Source organism: Cucumis sativus, chromosome 3, assembly GCF_000004075.3.
Source record: "Cucumis sativus cultivar 9930 chromosome 3, Cucumber_9930_V3, whole genome shotgun sequence".
Lineage (NCBI taxonomy): Eukaryota > Viridiplantae > Streptophyta > Magnoliopsida > Cucurbitales > Cucurbitaceae > Cucumis > Cucumis sativus.
Window position 1 is genome coordinate 34,804,074 of NC_026657.2, and position 19,999 is coordinate 34,824,072.

General features: G+C 33.7%; 4 protein-coding genes across 7 annotated transcripts; all 4 read right to left on the minus strand.

Annotated features, from left to right (window-relative positions):
• Window positions 1-10: 10 nt before the first annotated feature.
• LOC101219806 lies at window positions 11-1,919 on the minus strand. 2 transcript variants are annotated; one of them, XM_031882029.1, is made up of 2 exons: window positions 1,207-1,919; window positions 11-422 (listed from the first exon to the last, which is right to left on the minus strand). In XM_031882029.1, the coding sequence occupies exons 1-2, from the start codon at window positions 1,624-1,626 to the stop codon at window positions 357-359; spliced, it is 486 nt and encodes a 161-aa protein (XP_031737889.1). In that variant the 5' UTR covers window positions 1,627-1,919; the 3' UTR covers window positions 11-356. The 2 variants fall into 2 exon arrangements, with proteins under 2 accessions (XP_031737889.1, XP_004141114.1); XM_004141066.3 differs by having other exon boundaries at window positions 33-408; window positions 1,207-1,731.
• Window positions 1,920-2,373: 454 nt separating this feature from the next.
• LOC101220042 (SAGA-associated factor 29 homolog A) lies at window positions 2,374-7,359 on the minus strand. Of its 2 annotated transcripts, XM_004141067.3 has the most exons (10): window positions 7,202-7,359; window positions 6,992-7,125; window positions 6,283-6,376; window positions 6,018-6,094; window positions 4,880-4,974; window positions 4,662-4,747; window positions 4,095-4,148; window positions 3,803-3,956; window positions 3,627-3,640; window positions 2,374-2,768 (listed from the first exon to the last, which is right to left on the minus strand). In XM_004141067.3, exons 2-10 carry the CDS (start codon window positions 7,107-7,109, stop codon window positions 2,660-2,662), a joined length of 801 nt encoding a protein of 266 aa, XP_004141115.1. In that variant the 5' UTR covers window positions 7,110-7,125; window positions 7,202-7,359; the 3' UTR covers window positions 2,374-2,659. The 2 variants fall into 2 exon arrangements, with proteins under 2 accessions (XP_004141115.1, XP_011652304.1); XM_011654002.2 differs by having other exon boundaries at window positions 6,992-7,342.
• A 2,229-nt stretch (window positions 7,360-9,588) lies between these two features.
• LOC101220283 (GDSL esterase/lipase At5g14450) lies at window positions 9,589-12,816 on the minus strand. 2 transcript variants are annotated; one of them, XM_031882821.1, is made up of 6 exons: window positions 12,694-12,816; window positions 12,308-12,556; window positions 12,005-12,214; window positions 11,352-11,524; window positions 10,521-10,794; window positions 9,589-10,073 (listed from the first exon to the last, which is right to left on the minus strand). In XM_031882821.1, exons 2-6 carry the CDS (start codon window positions 12,534-12,536, stop codon window positions 9,826-9,828), a joined length of 1,134 nt encoding a protein of 377 aa, XP_031738681.1. In that variant the 5' UTR covers window positions 12,537-12,556; window positions 12,694-12,816; the 3' UTR covers window positions 9,589-9,825. The 2 variants fall into 2 exon arrangements, with proteins under 2 accessions (XP_031738681.1, XP_011652306.1); XM_011654004.2 differs by having other exon boundaries at window positions 12,308-12,755.
• A 363-nt stretch (window positions 12,817-13,179) lies between these two features.
• On the minus strand, window positions 13,180-15,937 carry LOC101220198 (GDSL esterase/lipase At5g14450). The gene is made up of 5 exons (XM_004141151.3): window positions 15,516-15,937; window positions 15,149-15,358; window positions 14,896-15,068; window positions 14,387-14,660; window positions 13,180-13,643 (listed from the first exon to the last, which is right to left on the minus strand). Exons 1-5 carry the CDS (start codon window positions 15,754-15,756, stop codon window positions 13,402-13,404), a joined length of 1,140 nt encoding a protein of 379 aa, XP_004141199.2. The 5' UTR covers window positions 15,757-15,937; the 3' UTR covers window positions 13,180-13,401.
• Between the last annotated feature and the right edge of the window lie 4,062 nt (window positions 15,938-19,999).

Here is a 19,999-nt window from a genome sequence, read left to right on the forward strand (position 1 = left end):
GAATCAGAGAAACGAGGAACAAAACACCCACAAAATAAAATATTCACAACATGCTAATATTTTCATCGAGTGCTAAATTCCTAAGTCATCGAGCATGATGAGGGAGGCACACGCATAGGAGTTCACCATCTATTGTTACAAAAGTAAACTACATATTGGTGATTTTATAAGATTCAAATTAGTTTTTACATAGTAAGATCTTACAAAAGGAAGGTCCTCAGTTGCTGTTTCTCTTCATTGCCTGTATCATTACTCGTCACACAATGAGGCCAGGAGCTCACGGGGTGAACCCCAAATGGGAAGATCGATTAGGCGCTGCTTCAACCGGTCTTCTTCCGTCTGGCACAATGCTTCAGCTATATCACAAAACTTTGAAACATTGCTAATGAGGGCGTCCTGAGCTTCCACCTGCATAGTTTACACTTCAGACATCGCTAACCACTTCAGCAGCCATAGGCGAAAAAAGTAGGCAGTGACCAGCAAAAAGGTTCAAAAGAGGTTTCACCCACAACAAGACACCTTCAATTTTCCTATTCTACCGCCCAATTCCTCGAGACAAGAAGGTTCTAAAATTTTCAATTATGAAGTTTCTACTCATAATCTAAAGCCCTACAGTTTCAGTTTGCGGATATGTCTACCCTCCCTCAACTCTCGAGCCCTTACCTTGAAACTGAAACTATAGGGCTCTCGATTATAAGTATAATGGTTCAGATTTTTTAGCAGTCGGTGGAGTAAAATGGTTGAGAAATACTAACATTAGCGGAAATGACAATTTCCTCTCCTGATCTTTCGGTAAGAGTAACAAATTGGATGTAAAGTAGCATAGCAGTTAGGGCAAACTTGGCAATGCAATGATAGCAATATCAGATTTGTATATTCTCTAAATCTTCGACATCATTAATAGTGAGCATTTTGATTGATTTGCCAAACCTAGACCTTACACTGAAAGACTAAAGCCATATAACCAATGAATTTCTCAAGCAAGTGAAGGAATAATTAGTTCGACACACAGTTCCACCCAATCTACAAACAAAGGGAAAACTGAACTGCAAAAACCATCCCTCGCAACATGAAAACTAACCAACGAATGATGAATTATGAGCAATTTGAGGAAATTCATAAGCAACTCAACGACTGAATCCGTAAAATTTCTATTCCTTGCACCTTTATCTTAAATTACGACACAATACCAGAACACCAATTTACCTGAGAGAGAAGATCGTCCACCATTGACGCATAAGAAAGCTCCTTCTCTCGAACAACAGTCAACGATGAAGCTTCAAGTAGCGACGGCGGTCCTTGTTCCCCATGCCGTCGGTACTGTTCCTGCAGATTCCGAGCCCTCTCCTCCATCTCCCGCAAAGTTCCCGACAAAACCTCCCATTGCTCAATCTCTCTCTGGTACTTCGCCCTAACCTTCAACAACGTCTTCCTCCTGCGGTCGCGCCGCCGATTCTCCTCCGCCTCAAGGTCCACGGCCTGAGCCGCCGACGAGCGAGCTGCGACGGGTTCCGCGGGGTCGAGCCGGCGCCTCTTCCGCTTGTAGACGAAGCCATCGTCGTTGCAAAGCTCCCAATCGTCTTCTTCTAGAGAGACAGTGGCTACGGCTGCTGCAATTGACTCCATGGAAATCCACACCGTGCGGGAAAGGAAAAACAAATAGAAGAGAAGAACAACAAGAGAGCCTTCCCCTATCAGTTTCAATTTCCCTCACATTTCAAAATTTGATACAAATCTATGAGTATCTGAGAGCGCGCGCGTTGCCTATTTGGGCCTGAAGCCCAATTAGCTCCTTGTACGACTCCGACTTCACGGCCCAACTCAGTTTGAAGGCTGTTTATTTGACTGAGTTGTTATGAGCTTCTTTTTACAAAACCGACTCAACCGACCTCAGTTGAATTGAGTGGTCGGTTTCACACTAAAAAAATATTTTTAAAAATTTCTCATCCAGAACTTTTCAAAATCGACCTACTAGTTTTTTAGTCTATCATATTTACTCTCTAGTCTACGGTTTAGAATTGATAGTTTCTACAATATTCAAATACTTCACCAGAATTTTGATTCATTTTATTATTCTTGAAAATATCTTGAAAATAACTCAAATATTAAATGTTTGATTATCTATTAACTATAAATATTAGACACATTTATGAAAATTATTGTTATATCAAACCAATTTCAATAAATATTAATGAAAATCATGCAAAGACTAAATGGGAACAAACTGGAAGGTATATTTGACCAAAATAAAGGCAGTTAAGTGAACTAAAAGTTATTTTAAGAATCATTGAGAATAATAAGAGGAAGAAAGAGGTTAAACTAAAACTTATTTTAAGATTGATTGATGAAAGGCTACAAGTAGACAAAATTATGTCATATGAAAAACAAGATGTTATTATTGTTATAATTTAGAGAACATCCACACAAGACTGATATATTATTGGGATTCCTCCAACTACTAAAAAGGATCCCACCAATACTTAATTATGTATCATGGAATTTCCTCACCATTGTTAGAGCTTAATGAGGCAAAGTGTGAAGGTACTCAATACACATTATCATCTCTCAAATTCAAAGACAAATTAAGTAGGATTCTTTTTTGGTCTACGATTTACATACAACCTTATATTTTATTCACAATATAAACAACACAGGGAGCTTACTGGCGAAGTCCTTCAGGCAAGGCCACCACCTTATGGAAGGGTACTATTCTCTGGGGCAATGTAGAGGACCCGTCTTCCTCATCGTCGTCGAATTCCAACAAGTAGCTGTTCAGACATAACGTAAGAATGAATTTGAAATGTACAGCAGATCATGTTACTATCAGTTTCTTGGAGAACATAGATGGAATTCATGTTGTCAATATATCGAGAACAGACAGATCGCGTTATTTAACAGGGAGAATCGTCATGAAAAATAATCGAATTGGAAATTGGGACGCTGGTCACCAAAACTGATGGAAACAAACATGAAACAGAGAACTCAAACCACATTGAACCGTCCAGTGAAATTCAGTTTTTTTTTTTTTTTTTAAGATAAGAAACACTTTTTTTAAGGGGAAACCTCAAACCCCTACAGGCAACTAAAATAGAGATTTTTAATAGGAAGCTACGTACGAACGACTAAAGAAAACCGTGAAAATAGCTTGAAAGCATTTCTTTCATAAGCACGTTTTGAAGGTCTATGCATTACTTAAAATGATTCTTATTTCAGAGTTTTATTTATTTATTTATTTATTTCTTATTTCAAAAGTTGATTTTAATGGACTAAGAAAACCTTTTCCACTTCTTAAAGTTGTCCCAAGTTCACCCAAAAAGGCCATGTTGCACAATGACCCCTTCAGATCAGGTCATAGTGCATTTGGGACAATCAAGTTCTAACATGAAGGAAATAATTTCTAATGAAAGCCTGACTGAACCCATCCATCAATACTTTGTAAGAGATCAAAATGAAGAGCAGAAAAGGTCAGTACTTTCCCCCATATTTCGTCGCCAGTCAGGGTCTAAGAGATGCTATTTTACATGAGAAGTTAAAGGAATCAAAACACCGTAGTCACCAAAGAGGTAACAATCAGAGCAGAAAGTAGAAATGACATGATAAACCTTAGAAGAATACGAGGTACTTACTCGTCTGTCTTCCTCTGGAAGGATGCAGAGTTATTTAAAGGGGGTCGTTCGTTGCAAGAGAAATTTACTTGTCAGTAAGTTGCACATAGAAGAAATAAATATGATGTATGCTAACACAGTCTAGATTTAGATCAAGAGAATCGAGATAGTATGGTGTGTAGGGATGAGATGATGACCTTGCGATGACTATTGACAACAGTTGCCCTATAAAGAGCAGTTGTTCCTGGATAAACTGCCAAGACTCGTCTTCCAGGTAGGAATTCAGGGAGAGTAGAAGGATCGTTTCGTTTCGGAAAAGATATGATGGCTGACATTGGCAACTTGTATTTTCTGAATATGATAGAATTAAACATTGGTTGATTAGGCATCAAACTGAATGAAGAAACTTCCAATTAACTAGTGGTCTAGAATCCATTCCGAGCGAAATGATAAATAAATAAAAATCTATCTAATTGTGCAGAAAGTTACCTTTGCCCTCCACCTTCATCTTCATCGCCTGGCTCCTCATCTAGTACTTCAAATCTGTACATGTACATTTTACATATTAAACAACGAAATATCATGTCAAGAAAATCCTTTTCAAAAGGATATCATCTATGAGAGATTGTAACAATTAAGCATGTGTTAAATGATTTGACTAGGTCTAAAATTTCACAAATGATGCTAAAAACAGATTTCAAAGCTGTACACATAATCAAATACGTCAAAAATAATGAATGACAAAGCAAGTAGCACAACTGATATGCACAAGTTAATAACATCGAACTGCAAGTCCAACTCCACAATTAAGGGAAACTGGCGCAGAGACACTAGTCACTTATTGAAGCGTGTAAGAAGGCAACCAATGTGTGACCTTCAATAAATGGGCATGATGAGATCTGAGTTTTCCATGAAAGATACCCCACTAATCAGTTTTTTTTATCCTCTTTTCAAACAAAAATAATAATCCAACTTAACTTCCAGCACACAAAGAATTCCACCACCCAAAAGGAAAACAAAACGCTGTTAAGAACTTATAAGTATAATTTAACTCACAGTTTTGTCTCCTTATCAAAATGTATCACTTTTACAATAAACCATTCGTCCTTCTCAGCCCCATCTGGAGTCACCCTGGCTGCCACCTGAATATAATAGTAGATGCTACTAAATAGCTATCTTTACTGAAATTAATCAAAGCAATTGAATTGTTTTCGGTCTGTTTAAAGTTGGAAAATATGAATAAAAAAATACAAACTGGAAAATGACATACAGACCTGTTCATCTTTCATGTTAGCACAAGCCTCGAGGTTTCTCATTGCAGGTGAACTACGAGCATTGTCCGAATCTGCCTTCATTCTTTTCTGTTTCTCTGCCACATAGATTCAAATCAGTAAATCAACAGATAATTGCTTCATGACATTTCTTCAAAATTTTAACAAGAGAGGCAGCAATTATAAACTAATGATTGTTTGCTACTAAGGGAAAAGATAGTAAGGAATTAATGATAGTTTTCAATCTGACAGCCATAAGTAGTCGTATAAGTAAATCTAATGCCATTCTGGAATATCCTTTCCCAGTGGTGCCTCCAAGGTGAGAAAATATATTGAGCAAACAAATACAAAAGTCAATGTCCTTTCTTCTATGATCCATATGCAGCAACCATAAGTGTAGACATACTCATACCCACACGCAGGCATGCATTTGGTAATAAGAATGGGCAGAACAGGACATACAGTTGTCTCCTCAAGAATAGAAACTCAAAATTTCTATTTCAGACACCTTAAGTATGCCCATGAGTATAAGGGAACATGGTATACAGTAATTTACCAACTTAATTCAAGGGCTGAAATTCATTGACCATCCAAACAGAAGGCTTCAAACTCAGGAATAACAAAGGAAAGAAAAGATAGCTAGTATTCATATTCAAGCTTCCAATAAAATCAACATAAATCCCATCATCTCCACCGTGATTTTTCCTTTTAATATTTTTGAGGGTCTAGGACACCTTACCTACATCTCGACTAATTTCATGTGACAACTAGCCTCACTCTGCAAAGTTTGGATGTCAAGACTACTTGAAAGATACTAAATCCTTGGTAGGTGACCACCATGGAATGGGCCCATTATCTCTTAGGCCCTTATCATCAATCCATTGTGATATTTGTTAACATGACCCTTCTATTGGTTATGATTATTTTTTTGAGAACACGCATAAGTCATGTCCTGTGGTTAATCCAAGTTGTAATACTTCGATAGGAGTCAATGAAGTAGAAGAAAATATTATTGAGTTTCCTTTTATGATCATGCGTATAATATATCTTCAAATTTATCATTTATGAAAAGCATGAATCAAAAAGCTTTTGGGGGAGTTATCAGTAAAACACAGTATAGATGAATAATTCTTGGAAACACCTATCCTTCTCCTTGGTGGCCCAGTAGGTCCAGCGGGGAGCAAACTTTCAAGTTGCCCCAATAAGGCCGTGGAAATGCTGCAATACAAAATAATATGGACTTTAATGCAAGTTACAATAGTTATGATCCAGGCACACTTGGGGTAAATAAATAATCTTTTACCTATATGCATCTAATCACACACAAATTGACAAAAAAAAAAAAACCACAAGTAAACGAACTCTGAACCATGAATTTCAATGTAAGAAAAGAAAAAAAAAAATACCTCACTTCCTCCTCTGAAAGTTGTTTTGCTTGAGTATATAAATGCTTCAGTTTTGACAATGAATTATCCCCAGGCTTCTCAACCACTTTAGGAGCTGCAAACAACCAAATATTAAGGAGAAAGCCAATTACTAACGGAAATTAGATGGCAAGCACTAATAGAAAATAAAACACTCTAAAAGCGTCAGAAAGAAAGCAAATTGATAAACTCCCGAATGTTATATACTTCTTTGTTTTAGGTAGCAATTCAAACCCAATTAAAATTGCAGAGGGTATCATCCTCACGTTCCAGCTTCATATAAATGTCGGAGATCTCCAAAACAACATTGTGGTTTTAACATTTTCATATCCTATAGCATTCAGAGACCAGCTCAAAACTTTACAGAAACCTCATATTTTTCGTCAAACACTTATTACAGAATATCAGTTCCTGAATAAACTCAACAATTCTTCCCAGAAAAGGAAGAAAAAAAGATTAAAAAAATCAAACTCAAGTAACTTCCCCCGTAAAATTCCAAAATACAAAACTCTCAAAATATTATCACCCAACCATAGCTTCTTCGTCCACTAACGAAACTAATTAAACAAGCAGCAGAGCAACAAGAGTCGAACATTTAGGCCAATTCCTAGGAGCATGATCTCAAAAGGGAAAAAAAAAAAAAAAAAAAGCATGATCCAATCAAAAGGTTTAAGAATGAAAGACTACTCACTAGCGAGGAGTTTCTTATGCATCTTGTTGATTTCAAGAACAACAACTTCCTGTTCCTTGCGCAGGCGATCGAGCTCTTTCGTGCTACCCAAAATTCCTTCAATGTCGATCGACGACATTGCTGAGTGTCGGAAGCTGCGAATTTGTTCCACCGATGATAATCAAATTTGTTGAATGAAGAGAAGAAAAAAAATGTAAATTGAAAATCAACCTGAAGAACGGGCTTATGGGTTTCTCATTGAATGCCCTTTTTTTCCCTTTCCAACTGAAAATTATTTTTGCCCTCTTTTCAAAGTTTCTAGAGAGAGAGATGGAGCTAAGAGAGTTCGATGATGATTGTGAAGAAGCATTAAATTTGTTTTGGATATATTTATTTTTAAGCCCTAAGTTTCTCATATGCTTATGGTTGTATTGAAGTATAAGATATGTGTTTATGTATGTATACATTTGGTAAAATGTGTAAGTTTTTTGTAAATTTCATATTCTTCTTTCTTTCTACAAAGGCATTGTTCTTGAGGAGATTTTTTCTTAAACAAATTTAATGGGTTTTAAAGGGTAAAAATTACTTATAATATTTATATTATTAACAAACTTTTATAGTCTTTAATTACATACATATATCTATGTTAGAAGGGTATGTTTTTGTTCGTTTTACTATATTTGAAAACAACTATAGTTTAAATTGATTTTGTATTTGTATTTAATTTACTATATCTTTAATCTTGTAAGTTGATATTTTGTGTTGTAATAGTTTTTATATTGTTGATGCTTTAGAGTCTTCAAAAGAGCTTCATCGAGCTTCGATCTTGTTCCCTTTTAATCATCTAAAGGTCGTTTGGCCTTCGGGGCAAGAATTATGCAACGGTATAGAATGACCCCTTCAAAGAGGCTAGATGAAAAATAGTCTCAAGTTTAAAAACTAATGAGGTTTGGCCTTTTTCTCATTTTATCATCATGTGAATTTACACTTTAATCCTTTCTTCTTCTTTTTTCTTTTTCCTTTTTGTTTTTGTTTTTCGTTTTTTTGTGTCGTCGTCATCTTCTTCTTCTCCGTTCTCCAAAGTTTCCTTCATTCTGCATAAGCTAGAAAGAAAACGAAGATTATGAACAAAGAGAAAAAAATCAAAGTAGAATGAGAAATAGGTAATTGAAATGAAAAATAGAAACAAGAAGTTATTCATAAGCGAGAAATAATATTTAAACACAAAGAAAAAAAAAACAAGAAATAGATACTTGAAACAAGGGAGAAAAACAATAAAGAGAAACGAGAAGGTGTTCACAGGTGAGAAAAAAGCAAGTAGTGCAAATTTTGAGTATGATGTTGGGCAAGGACAAGTAACGAAAGGTCGAGAATGAGAAACGAGAAATAGAAACAATAAGAAGTTTATAGCAAATTGGTCTCGCGTGCAGATGAGATTATTTTGGTAAATTCATACGTTGTTGACGTCATCATAAGGTCATTACTCATAACAATTTGAATTGTGGATCAAATTTCATTTGGACCACCATTTGGCGGTCATTTGTACAAAAACCTCAATGATTATTCAAGACTATAACAACCAACTCTCTCTAATGAATACTATCTTGTACTTCCTATTTGCCTACAATCAACACTATTTTAGAACCTCTAATTTGTAATAGCATTTACTATTTTACATTCATCGTTCCTTTTATTATTTGATTTTCTACCATGTTTACTATTTCATTCTTAAACTAAATTAGTTTATAGCTCAAACATTATAATCTAAACTAAAGTAATCTAAATCCAAAATACAAATTATTACAATCTATTTATAGTAATCTAATATTATAGTAATCAACTTCTCATACCAAACGGGAGCATCCATTGCTCCATCTTTCCCTCATCTCTTGTGAGGTTTGTTTTATAGAGTTTTTCAGTGCTTGACCTTGGCCTTCTCAGCTTTTGGCCCCAACAAATACACTTAGCTTTGGACCAATAGAGCAATTACATTTGAGCTAAACTTATGGTTACGGTTATTTTAGCTATTGTTCTTATAGATATTCGTATTCACTCTCACCCATTTCAACTCTCATTTATTTCAATTTTTATATTTTCTAGAAAATAACCTTAAATTAAAAATCATGAAAACAATTTTTTTTGGTAAATACTAAGTTGAATATCTAAAAAATATTGTAATTGATTCAAAATATTGGGATATATAGTAACACTTTTTCTTTTTTAAAATGTAATTATAGCAAAAACTACGTCAACAAACATTGATTTATCAGTAATAGATCGTAAGAACCTATCCGTAATAAAAGTCCATCCCAATAGACTCTACCATATAAAGTTACCACCCATTATTTATAATATATAAACTATAGACAAACAAAAGTTACTAAAGAAAAATGTTATTAAAAAGTATCATTTTTATTTATACACTTTTCAAACTTTCTTAATATTTAAAAAGATTACTTTGAGTGAATTAGCAAATCCTTCCTTTTTCTCAAAATTATACACTTAAAAACGTACCATAAATTATAACCATCATTATACATATCATAAATCATAACAATCATATATATATTGTTTAGGGTACATCTATTAAACTTGTCATACCCCTAATGTGTCTATACTTATAAAATCCAGATTTTTCTTATATTTTATAAATATTTTAACAACTTTACCACATAGACTAACTCCTCTTCCCATATAGCAATATACTTAATTTTCACTTCTAAAGCAATACTTCAAAAGAAGAAAAACCAAGAACTCAAAAGTTCCAAGTTTTTATTTAGTACTACAAATACAAAAGTACATGCTCAATGTAGTAGTAGAACTTCAATATTGCCTACCCATTAATAGTAATTATTTTAATTTCTATGGCATGCTTGTGTGATTGGAATAGGAGGGCTTGATAACGAACCACTGAGAATGTGACTTGCAACAAAGTGATTAGCGGCCTCAGAGTAGTGGACTCCATCCCAACTCACATATTGAGCTCTGTTTTCACATGCATCTCCAAACACCAAGCTTCCATTTATGGGTGCTTTCGTCCCACACCACACATGGTCATACCTCACATGGTACCCACAACATACTTTGAGAGGTTCCGGAAACCCTGCAAAAAAGTTCGATAAGTGAAATAGATGTTGATTCATATTTTGTATATCTACACCATGGTTCAATTAGCTTAGATCTTAAGAAACTTAGGACCGAGAAAGATAGGTGTATCAACCACTGAGAAACACGACCACTTTGTAGTTTGCTAGCATGTCCATTTGAGTGTTAGTGCAACGGATAGTGTTAGATATTAGTTAGTTTTACAAACTCAAAATAGGACCAATATTTATTAGAGATGGCACGTATAGGAGGATAAAAATTATAAAATTGAAATAAATACATGGAACTTATTTTCTTAGGCAGCCTAACTACGGGTATTTCTATTCTTTCATTCCTCATCTCACAATTCTAGGCAATAGACTCTCAATTCTTTGTTTGCTAGAAGAAAAACCACGAAAATGTGTAGTAGAAAGTGTTATTGATGATTAAAAGATGGAAGAATAACCTTGAGTTTTGCCATTGCTGATTAGAGCATACTTGGCAGCATAGACATCCACATAGGTAATGGCAGCATCTGGGAGCTCTGCCCTAAGCTTGTCCAATTTTGCTTTGAGCTGATTATTTAACTCCATTGAAATATCATTTTGAGCCTTGATACAACCATGCTCATCAAGGATGCCAGGGGGAGGGTTCAGATTGTAAAATTGGTTCACTGGGAGGCAACCAAATGGCCCTGTATTGTGTATCCAAAATGATCTCCCTCCTAGCTTGTATATTCTCTGTAATGAATCAAATGACAACCAGATTTCACGTTCTCAGAAAATAACAACAAAACAAAACTATGTTCTTCATCAGTTTGAGCTTGTTTTCATTACAGAAAATAGAGGTATCTTTTTCTGGTCAAAACCCAGGCTGAACAACATCAAACCGAGATTTAATAATGTTCAACACACATTGAGTAACTGTCTTCTAGAACTCATCTCTCTTATTTTCTTCCCACAAAAGACTTCTCTAAGCACAATCGAAGTTTGTTTCTCTTCCTCTAATGCACTACCTACATTTTGAACTTTTTAATATTAAATCGCCGATTCATCCAAAAGTAAAAACTTGAGCTAATGGGAGAAGATTAATTTAATATATTATCAACACTCTAACACTTGTCTAAAAGAAAGAAAAAGAGAAATCTCACCGGTTTTTAAAACAACTCTATAAAAGTAGCCTAAAAACTAAACAGCCCACACCAACATATGACCGCATGGCAGACAACTCCGTGAGATATCAAGAATGACAAGGAAACAGCTCTGTGAGAAAGAAGGGTGAGTTTTCTTCTGCTTACTTGAATTGCAGAGGCAAACTGGTTAGCAATGTCAGGCAAAGCAGCACGCAGTTGATCAATGCTCAGCTTTCTAAACCCAACAGCTAAATCATTTTGCCCGATATCAAAAGTGTAGAGTGCTTTGGAGTAATCCTCTGGCCTTGTAAGTTTCTCTCTGTCATATGGGTTCTTGGCTAAAATCATCAACAACAACAAATTTCAGTATAGGAAAAGAAAAAAGGTCAACTTACAAATTGCAATTTTAACCCCGAACTTTGACTGTTGTGTCAATTTAAACTTTAGTCTTTGCAAAACAAAACTTCAATTGTATCGTTCTATTAAATCTACTTCATTAATACCACTATTTAGTACGTTAAGAATTAATTTAGAATGGTGACTTGACATGCTTATTGATCAATGACCTAATTCCAACAAGTAGGTTGGCATAATGAAAAGATTTGATATGTTGACTTAACACAAATAGCAAATGTTAACTATATTTAATTAGAATGAGATGACAAGGGTCAATCGTTTTAATTTAGTACCCTACCCCATACAAATAGTATACACTTGGATAAAATCATCAGTCTCAATAAAAGCTAGTTCACCACTAGATTTGTTGTTAAATCACACAGAAAGTAAAGTAAATGATTGAAGTTATGAGTCTTTGGAACCTTGATTGTAGAGATCATTGGAGCGAGCTTTGAATTGTTCAAACTGTGTAACCTGCATATCAAGAAAAAACGGACTAATTCCATACTCATAAATCGTTTCATTCGGCTTCCGTACAGTCGACCCCCCGGTAGCGAAATTGGCGCCGTGCCGGAAATTAGCACCAAGCGAATTCAGATAAGCACTCAAATACGGCAATCTCAACTTCTCGGCTACAAAATCATCAAGAAACCCCAAAATCAACACCAACAATCCCACCCGTAAACTAAGAGAGAGAGAACCGGAATCAATGTTGCGTCACTTACCGATGAAATCAATGATCAGACGACCATCACTATCTCTTCCGGATGGCTTGTTGAAGAATACATCACCATATGGCCATCGAATGGGCTCGAAAGCGGCGGAGATGGCGCCAGTATCGGAATTCGAGTCACCGAAGTTGAAAATCACTGGAAAGTTACAGTCCGGTGCAGCCAGTGCAACGAAAACGTGAAAAACCAAAAATGCCGACAGTGCCGTCGCCGTAAACTCCATTTTTGCCCTGCAAGTGATTTCTGGAAGAAGGTTTTAGAGAAAATGTAATATGTTCAGAAAATTTAACATTTATATATTATATATATGAGTGCTCTTCACATTTGCCACACACATACTCTCTCTCTCTCTCTCTCTCTCTCTCTCTCTCTATTCGTACATTATCTTGTTCGAAGTTCGAAGGTCTGGTGTTGTGCGGCCATGGCCAGAGCTTCAGCGGGAGTGGGGGGAAAAAGTTATCTTAACGTTTTGTTATAATGTCGGTGAAGAGTGGAAAGATTGGGTGGATTGGGACCGTTTGATTGGGATGGTGAATGGTGATCGTCCGGCTGTGATTTGAAGTTGGGGGAATCGAGGAGAATATCTCAGCCGTGGAATGGATCGACGTGTCACGTGAGTGGATAAATATATATTATTTAATGCAGACTCTCTTGTCCTTTTCTCAACGTCAATCAAACAACCCAAGTTAGTAATTCTATCGTTAGAATTTGGTTTTTGATTTATTGGTTGGTAAATTCAATTTGTAAAATTGAAAGTATTATGTTTAATTATTGATATGTGTATGTGGAAAGTTAGGGTGGAGTAAGAATAATTATAGTATGGAATAAAATAATTATTAAAGAAAAATATAAAAGAGACGATAGAATGGGTTAATTTCAGTTTTGTTCGTTCTAATTATCAAATTAGTAAATATTATAATTCAAATACAAATAAAAGTTTAAACACACAACTAATATAATATATTAACATCTCTACAAGTTAATTTGCTATCAACAAAACTTCTTTCAAACGTGTATACGTTGTAAAGGAGATGTTATAAGTGTGTCAATAGATCATAGCTGTGAAAACTCGATGAAACAATAGAAAATCAACGACAAGCGTGCATGATGGGAACTTGGGGGTCGGAAAATGAGCCTTTAACAATTTGATTAGCAATCCATTGGTTTGCAGCTTCAGTATAGTGGACTCCATCCCAACTGATGAATTTTGAAGGATCTTCACAAGATCCAGCATACACTTCGCTACCATTTATGGTTTTTCTGTTCCCACACCACACATGGTTAAGGCCTTCGTGATATCCACAACATATTGCTCCCTTCTCCATAAATCCTAAAACCTCAATACCACTCAGTCAAGTTCACTTAAATTTGTAAATAATAATAACATTTTTAAATTTTAAATTTAAGCACGTATTTTTAGTGTATATAATGTAAGTTAAGGTTAAATTATAAATTTGGTTATTGATGACCTTCAACTCAAAATTCACCAATTTTCAATCTTGCATATCTTATAATATTATTTTAGAATTAATAAATCTATTATAAACTTAATTTTTAAAAGTTTAGAGATTTTCTATGCACAAAATTAATTGTTAAAATTTTTATTTATTTAATATGTATCTTATAAATTAATGACTAAAACTTGTAATTTAATTTACAAGTTATTATTCAATTAAGATAATAAAATAAAAAACAACAAAATAAATTTATGAAAAATATTTTAAAAATTTATGAAAAATTAAAATTAAAATTAATATAGTTATAAAATTGGAATATTTTTAAAAATAACAAAATAAATTAAAATATTTACAAGATATAACAAAAAAATTTATTCTATTAATGATAGTCTTCTATCACTATAACATATCAATAATTATTAGTAATAGAATTTACTATTAGTTGTAAATATTTTATAAAATTTGCTATCGTTGAAAATTTGGTTTAAATTGATATAATTAGGAATTTATGATAAAAAAAACAATAATTTAAAGGATACAAATTAATAATTGGTCTGAAAAAATAGAATCCATTTCATATTATATATAAAAAAGAAAATTGTGCAAATAAATTTACCTTCTTCCTTTGCATTAGCTATGAGTTTGATCTTAGCTGCATACACATCCACGTAAACAAGAGAGGCATCTAACAGATTTGCTCTTAACTTAACCACCCGTTCTTTAAGCTGTCTATTGAACTCCAAAGCGGCGTCGTTTTGTTCCTTAACGCAGCCGTTTCGATCCAAATCTCCCTCCTTGGGATTGGAAACGCTGCGAATTGCCACCGGAATGCACCCAATGGGCCCAGTGTTGTGTACCCAAAATGCCCTTGCTCCTTCTTTATATAAATCCTATTAAAGCGAGGGTAAACTTGTAGTTTTTATTTTCTTTTTAAGTTGATGAGATAAAGTTTAAGAACATATATAGAAAATTGATGGATTATATTATTGTCCTTATAATTTAACCTTTTTGGACGTTTGATATCGAAGTATAATAATAAAACAAGTCAAAATAGAAGGACGAAATTGATGTTTTAACCATTTTTTATAAGGGAAAGTACAATTTAATTGATGGGAATTGACTTACTTCAACAGCGGTTGCAAACTCATTGATGATATCAGGAATCGCTTTTCGAAATTGGTCGTTCGTCATTTTTCGAAATCCAGCCGATAGATCGTTTTGGCCAATATCGATGGTGAAAAGAGCCTTGGAGAATTCTTCTGGTACAGGAAGAGTACTTCTAATGGAGTCATCTATTGCTGCAGTGTACAAGTCGTAATTAATATGAAAAACCACGTACATACAAAAAAAAATTCATGGAAAAACGTTGAAACTCAACCTTCGACGTATCGATCAATTGTGCGATTCTTGAATTGACGAAATTGAACGACTTGAATATCAAGTGAAAACGGACTAATTCCATTCTCAAATACTGATTCGTTCTGACGTCGAATTGTGGAACCACCGGTTGCAAAATTTGCACCATGTCGAAAATTTGTTCCAATAGAATTGAGGTACGCACTTAAATACGGTAACTCTAGTTGCTTAGCTACAAAATCAAATTCAAATTAACCTCATCTTAGTTTATTAGTGACAAATGATTTATATACTGTATTGCTCTTTGAATTCTTATGCTATCTTATAAATGTTTAAATAAATAAATAAATAATAAAAGTAAAAAGGAATTTAAATAAAAGAAATATAACCAATGAAATCGATGATGAGGCGGCCGTCGCAACCCCGACCGGCGGTTTTGTGGAAGAACGTCTGACCGCAGGGCAATATGGTTGGGTAAAACGCGGCGGAGATTCCACCGGTATCGGAATTGGAATCGCCGAAATTATAAATGGCCGGAAAATTACAAGCTCTAGAATCCGCCATTGAAATCAGAATAATGGAAGCTACACTAAAAACCATCTTCATCTTCATATTCATCTTCATCTTCATCTTCAATCGAATGAATTAGAAAGAAGAACTGTGTGTCTTCTGAGAAATGGTTAATGGATCGTTTTGTTTTGGAGGATTCATGGAATTTACTATTTACAAGAAAAAAAAGTTGAAAGTGGAGAGTGAGAAATCCATTTTTCTTTGATGGGTTTGATTGAATTGTTTAATTGGTGCAGTTTTTTATGAATCAATTAAATAGACGTTTTTCTTGATCATTAAAAATGATATTAATGATTCTTGGTTTGAAATCTGTGTAAGTGTTGTGTTGGATATGATTATTGTAAGTTGAGGAGTCCAAGATTGTTTGGTCAAACTGAACGGATTTATTTATTTAATTTCATTGAATTACCGATTATCATTTTTTCTATATATAATTTAAAATATAGAAAATATTAGTTTAAATTGCAAAATATTTATAAATATAATAAAGTTTTATAATCTATTACAAATATTTTGGTTCACATTATATTATAAAATATTTATTAATTTTTTTTCGTGTATTTACATTTTTATATTTTATATTTTATATTTAAATTGCAAAATATTTATAAATATAACACAACTCAATGTTCCTATTTTTCAATATTTCAAGTTTAATCATATCATTATTTTATTTTTACTTTAAAATATCATTTTAATTTGTCCTCTTTGTTTTTTGAAATTTGTTATAGTGTTAGTTTATTTTATTCATCCAACAGTGTTAATTTAAACTTGTCTGGGATGATGCACATTTATCTATAATAAAAATAGTTGAAATTTTTTTATTATCTATTATGTTATCTAATTTGTAATAAATTTTTCATTATATGATAATAACATTAGAACAAAAATGGTTGTATGGTTATGATAAATCTTAACTTAGGAATACTATGTCTAATTTCTTGGAGGAGAACTACTGTCCTGATTATGCTTAGTTTAGATTAACATATAGAATGGTTTATTTTAACGAAAAAGTTATTTAAGTTTAAATATTTCAAATCATATTTGTTTATTTATTGATTTTGACGCCTAACTTCTAGTTGATCATATATTACAAGTTATAGTGTGGTTGACCATTAGGTGTCATTGTTATACCCGTGAGCAAAAATATTGAATATTTAAATTACACTAAGAAACAATGTCTTAGTGACTAATAATTCAAATAACATTATTAAAACAATAATACTTAGATACATTTCAAGATGTAATTATTTGTATGTATCACACTCTCATCACATACATAAAAACAAAACAAAAATTATTTGAAGAACGTAGAAAGGATAATTCGTTACGTGAAACAACTATAAAAAATAGTTGGTGTTTAAAGATGCATGCAACTTAAACCGAGTCGATAAAAATCAACTTTAATAAGTAGTAGAAATATTTGTTAGTATTTTGTATTTTGACTAAGCCATAGTACAAAATCAACATAATTTTCTCCACCGTAGAAACTTCCTTTCATGATCATAAATGTGACCAATTTATATCATGATTAAGTACATATATATGTGTGCTCCAACATATAAAGGTATGACATTGAGGAGCATGTAAAAAGGGGAGACAAAGCAAGTGCTCATTTTCAAAGAGAGTAGGATGAGTGTATCCCCCATGCTTTCAATAAGTGGATAGTTAGGTATTTACAACACAAAGTGGGTTAAGTCAAATCTAGTGCACTCTATGCAACAAATTGCAAATTGCTTTTCTAAAAGGCAATTGAGCAAAAGAATGAACTCATGCTAGGAAAAAGCATGAACTCATGCTAGGATTGATATTCCCTTTTTATTATTGCTTTTTTCTTTTGGTTCGATGAAGGGTAATTATAAACTTTGTAGACGTTGACAAAACTTTATGCTAGTTGAACTATGTTTACTTTATCGATTGATTGGTGTCTCTTTAAAATTGAGTAAAAGAATGAAGTTTAGCAAGTTATTAATTTGAAAGATGTCCGATGATTAGCCGTTTTTAGTTTATGGTGAATGTAATTCTTATTATTAACGTATTATTCTCAATCGTTGGTGGATGATTTGAAGAGTTCACACTGGTTAAGTACACAATGATTTATTTTTCTTTGAAATATTACACACTAGGAAATAAAGATTGAACTCGTGGCCTTTTATGAAGATAAAAATGTCTCAACAATTGAGTCGAATATTCAAGTTGGTTTAAGAATGATAAAGATGTCTTTACAATTGACATATAATATGTGTTAACGAACAAAATGTAAATGATTTGAATAATCTACTATGATTATTGACGTTTAGCTTTTAAAACGAATTTCATAAATATCTATCTTTTTTTTTGCGATATACTTTTTACCAGTGTTTTCAAAATTGGAACGAAGTTTTAAAATTAAATTTAAGAAAGAGTTGTTTTTAAAATTTAACTAAGAAGTAAAAACCGATTAATTGACGTTTCTCCCATTTGTACATCATATTAGGACTCCACTATGGTGTCGACTACTGCCAACGAGAGACAAGGTACAGACCTTCTAGGCCAACTGAACTTCATGGAGCTCGACAATGCTTCATATGTTTGACTTGGAAGTGTAGAAGTGAGAAATTGATATGAAAATGAGGTTAAGAGACTGAGTCATATTTATTTGCTTATTGTTCTTTGCGGGAGCTGAAATGAGAATTTGATTAATCTTGGAAGTTGGTATTCTATGTTTTTCAGAAATAGTGGCATTAACTTTGTAGTATATTTGAGATTTGTTTTAGAATATATGCACCCACGAATTTTTGAATACAAATACTTTTGGGAGAACATGCTTGATAATGAAGTGTATTGATGATCGGTGTTTTTTGATTGAGTTAAAAACACTCTACAAGTGGACACTAGGGTGGGAAGATCACCTCTAGATACTGCCTTTGCCAGATTATTTGCTCTCCCTAATCATAAGGAGTGTAGATTGCACAAGCTGTAACTAGTTTGCGGTAAAATCTAAATGAAGAAGAGAATTGTTAATGGTTTACACTTTCTACATTACTTGCTGCCCCTAGTAACCCCATGGCCCAAGTCAAATGGAGATGGAAATTAGATACATCGGGTCAGTTTACTGCAAATTTCTCACAGACTCACGCATCTTCTTTCATCAAGTGGTAGTAAACATAATGGTCTCCCTGATAAAAGCTTATGGAAAGGTCCAATCCCAAAGAATATTCAATATTTTTATGGGAGGTTAGCCATAAGGTCATTAATAAAGCAGGAGGTTCTTATCAAAAAGGTCCCGTCGATGGTGTCTGCCTTGAGCTGGTGTGTTCTGCATCTTGCCTTTTCGTGTATTTACTCAACTATTTTGGAGGAGGATATTATCTTGCCTCAAATATCCTATGGTCTTCCTAATGACCCTCTGGTTCTTTTGAATATGTTGCTTATTGGTCATCCATTCAAGAATTATAAGCCGATCTGTGGACCTTCATCATCAAAGGCTTTCTTTGCCCATTTCGAATGAGTGAAATCACTTTACTTTTGAAGATAGAGATATGGAATTCACTCAATTTTTTTTTATCATCTTTAATATACATCTTTGTCTTGGTTTAAATTCAACTCCTCTTCTTGTCATTACAATCTCACTTCTCTTATAGCACATTCGAATAACAATATGCAACTCTTATGACATTTTCTTTGCCCTTTTATAATTTGATACTATCAATGAATTTTCTTTGCCCTCTTATGGTTCACAATTTATATGAACACATTATATTTCAATTCTCAAGGAATTCCAATTAGATTGGGGTGTTACACGCATTGGATTAACTCAATTAGATTGGCATCTTATTACTGCAATGGTGGAGCGGTGGAGACCTGAAACTCACACGTTTCATATGCCTGGAGGAGAGTGCACAATTACATTACAAGATATAACTATTCAATTTGGATTGTCGGTTGATGGAAAGGCAGTAACTGGATCATTACAACATGATTGGCCAATGTTATGTGAGGATTTGTTAGGTGTAAGACCTCCACAACCACAATTCAGGAGGTCTAGATTAAGCCTACCATGACTAACATCACATTTCACAAAACTATCCCTCGAAGCAGACGAGGTCATGATCAAACATATACTATGGCATATATAATGCAACTTATGGGAAGATTTTTATTTGCAAATGAGTCTAGTGCGTTTGTTCATCTCATGTTTCTCCCTTTCTTAAATGACTTTGAAGAGGCTGGACGATATTCATGGGGGTAGTGCATGTCTTGCACGGTTGTACTGTGAATTATGTCGAGCCAGTCAAATTGATACATTAGAGATAGCAAGACC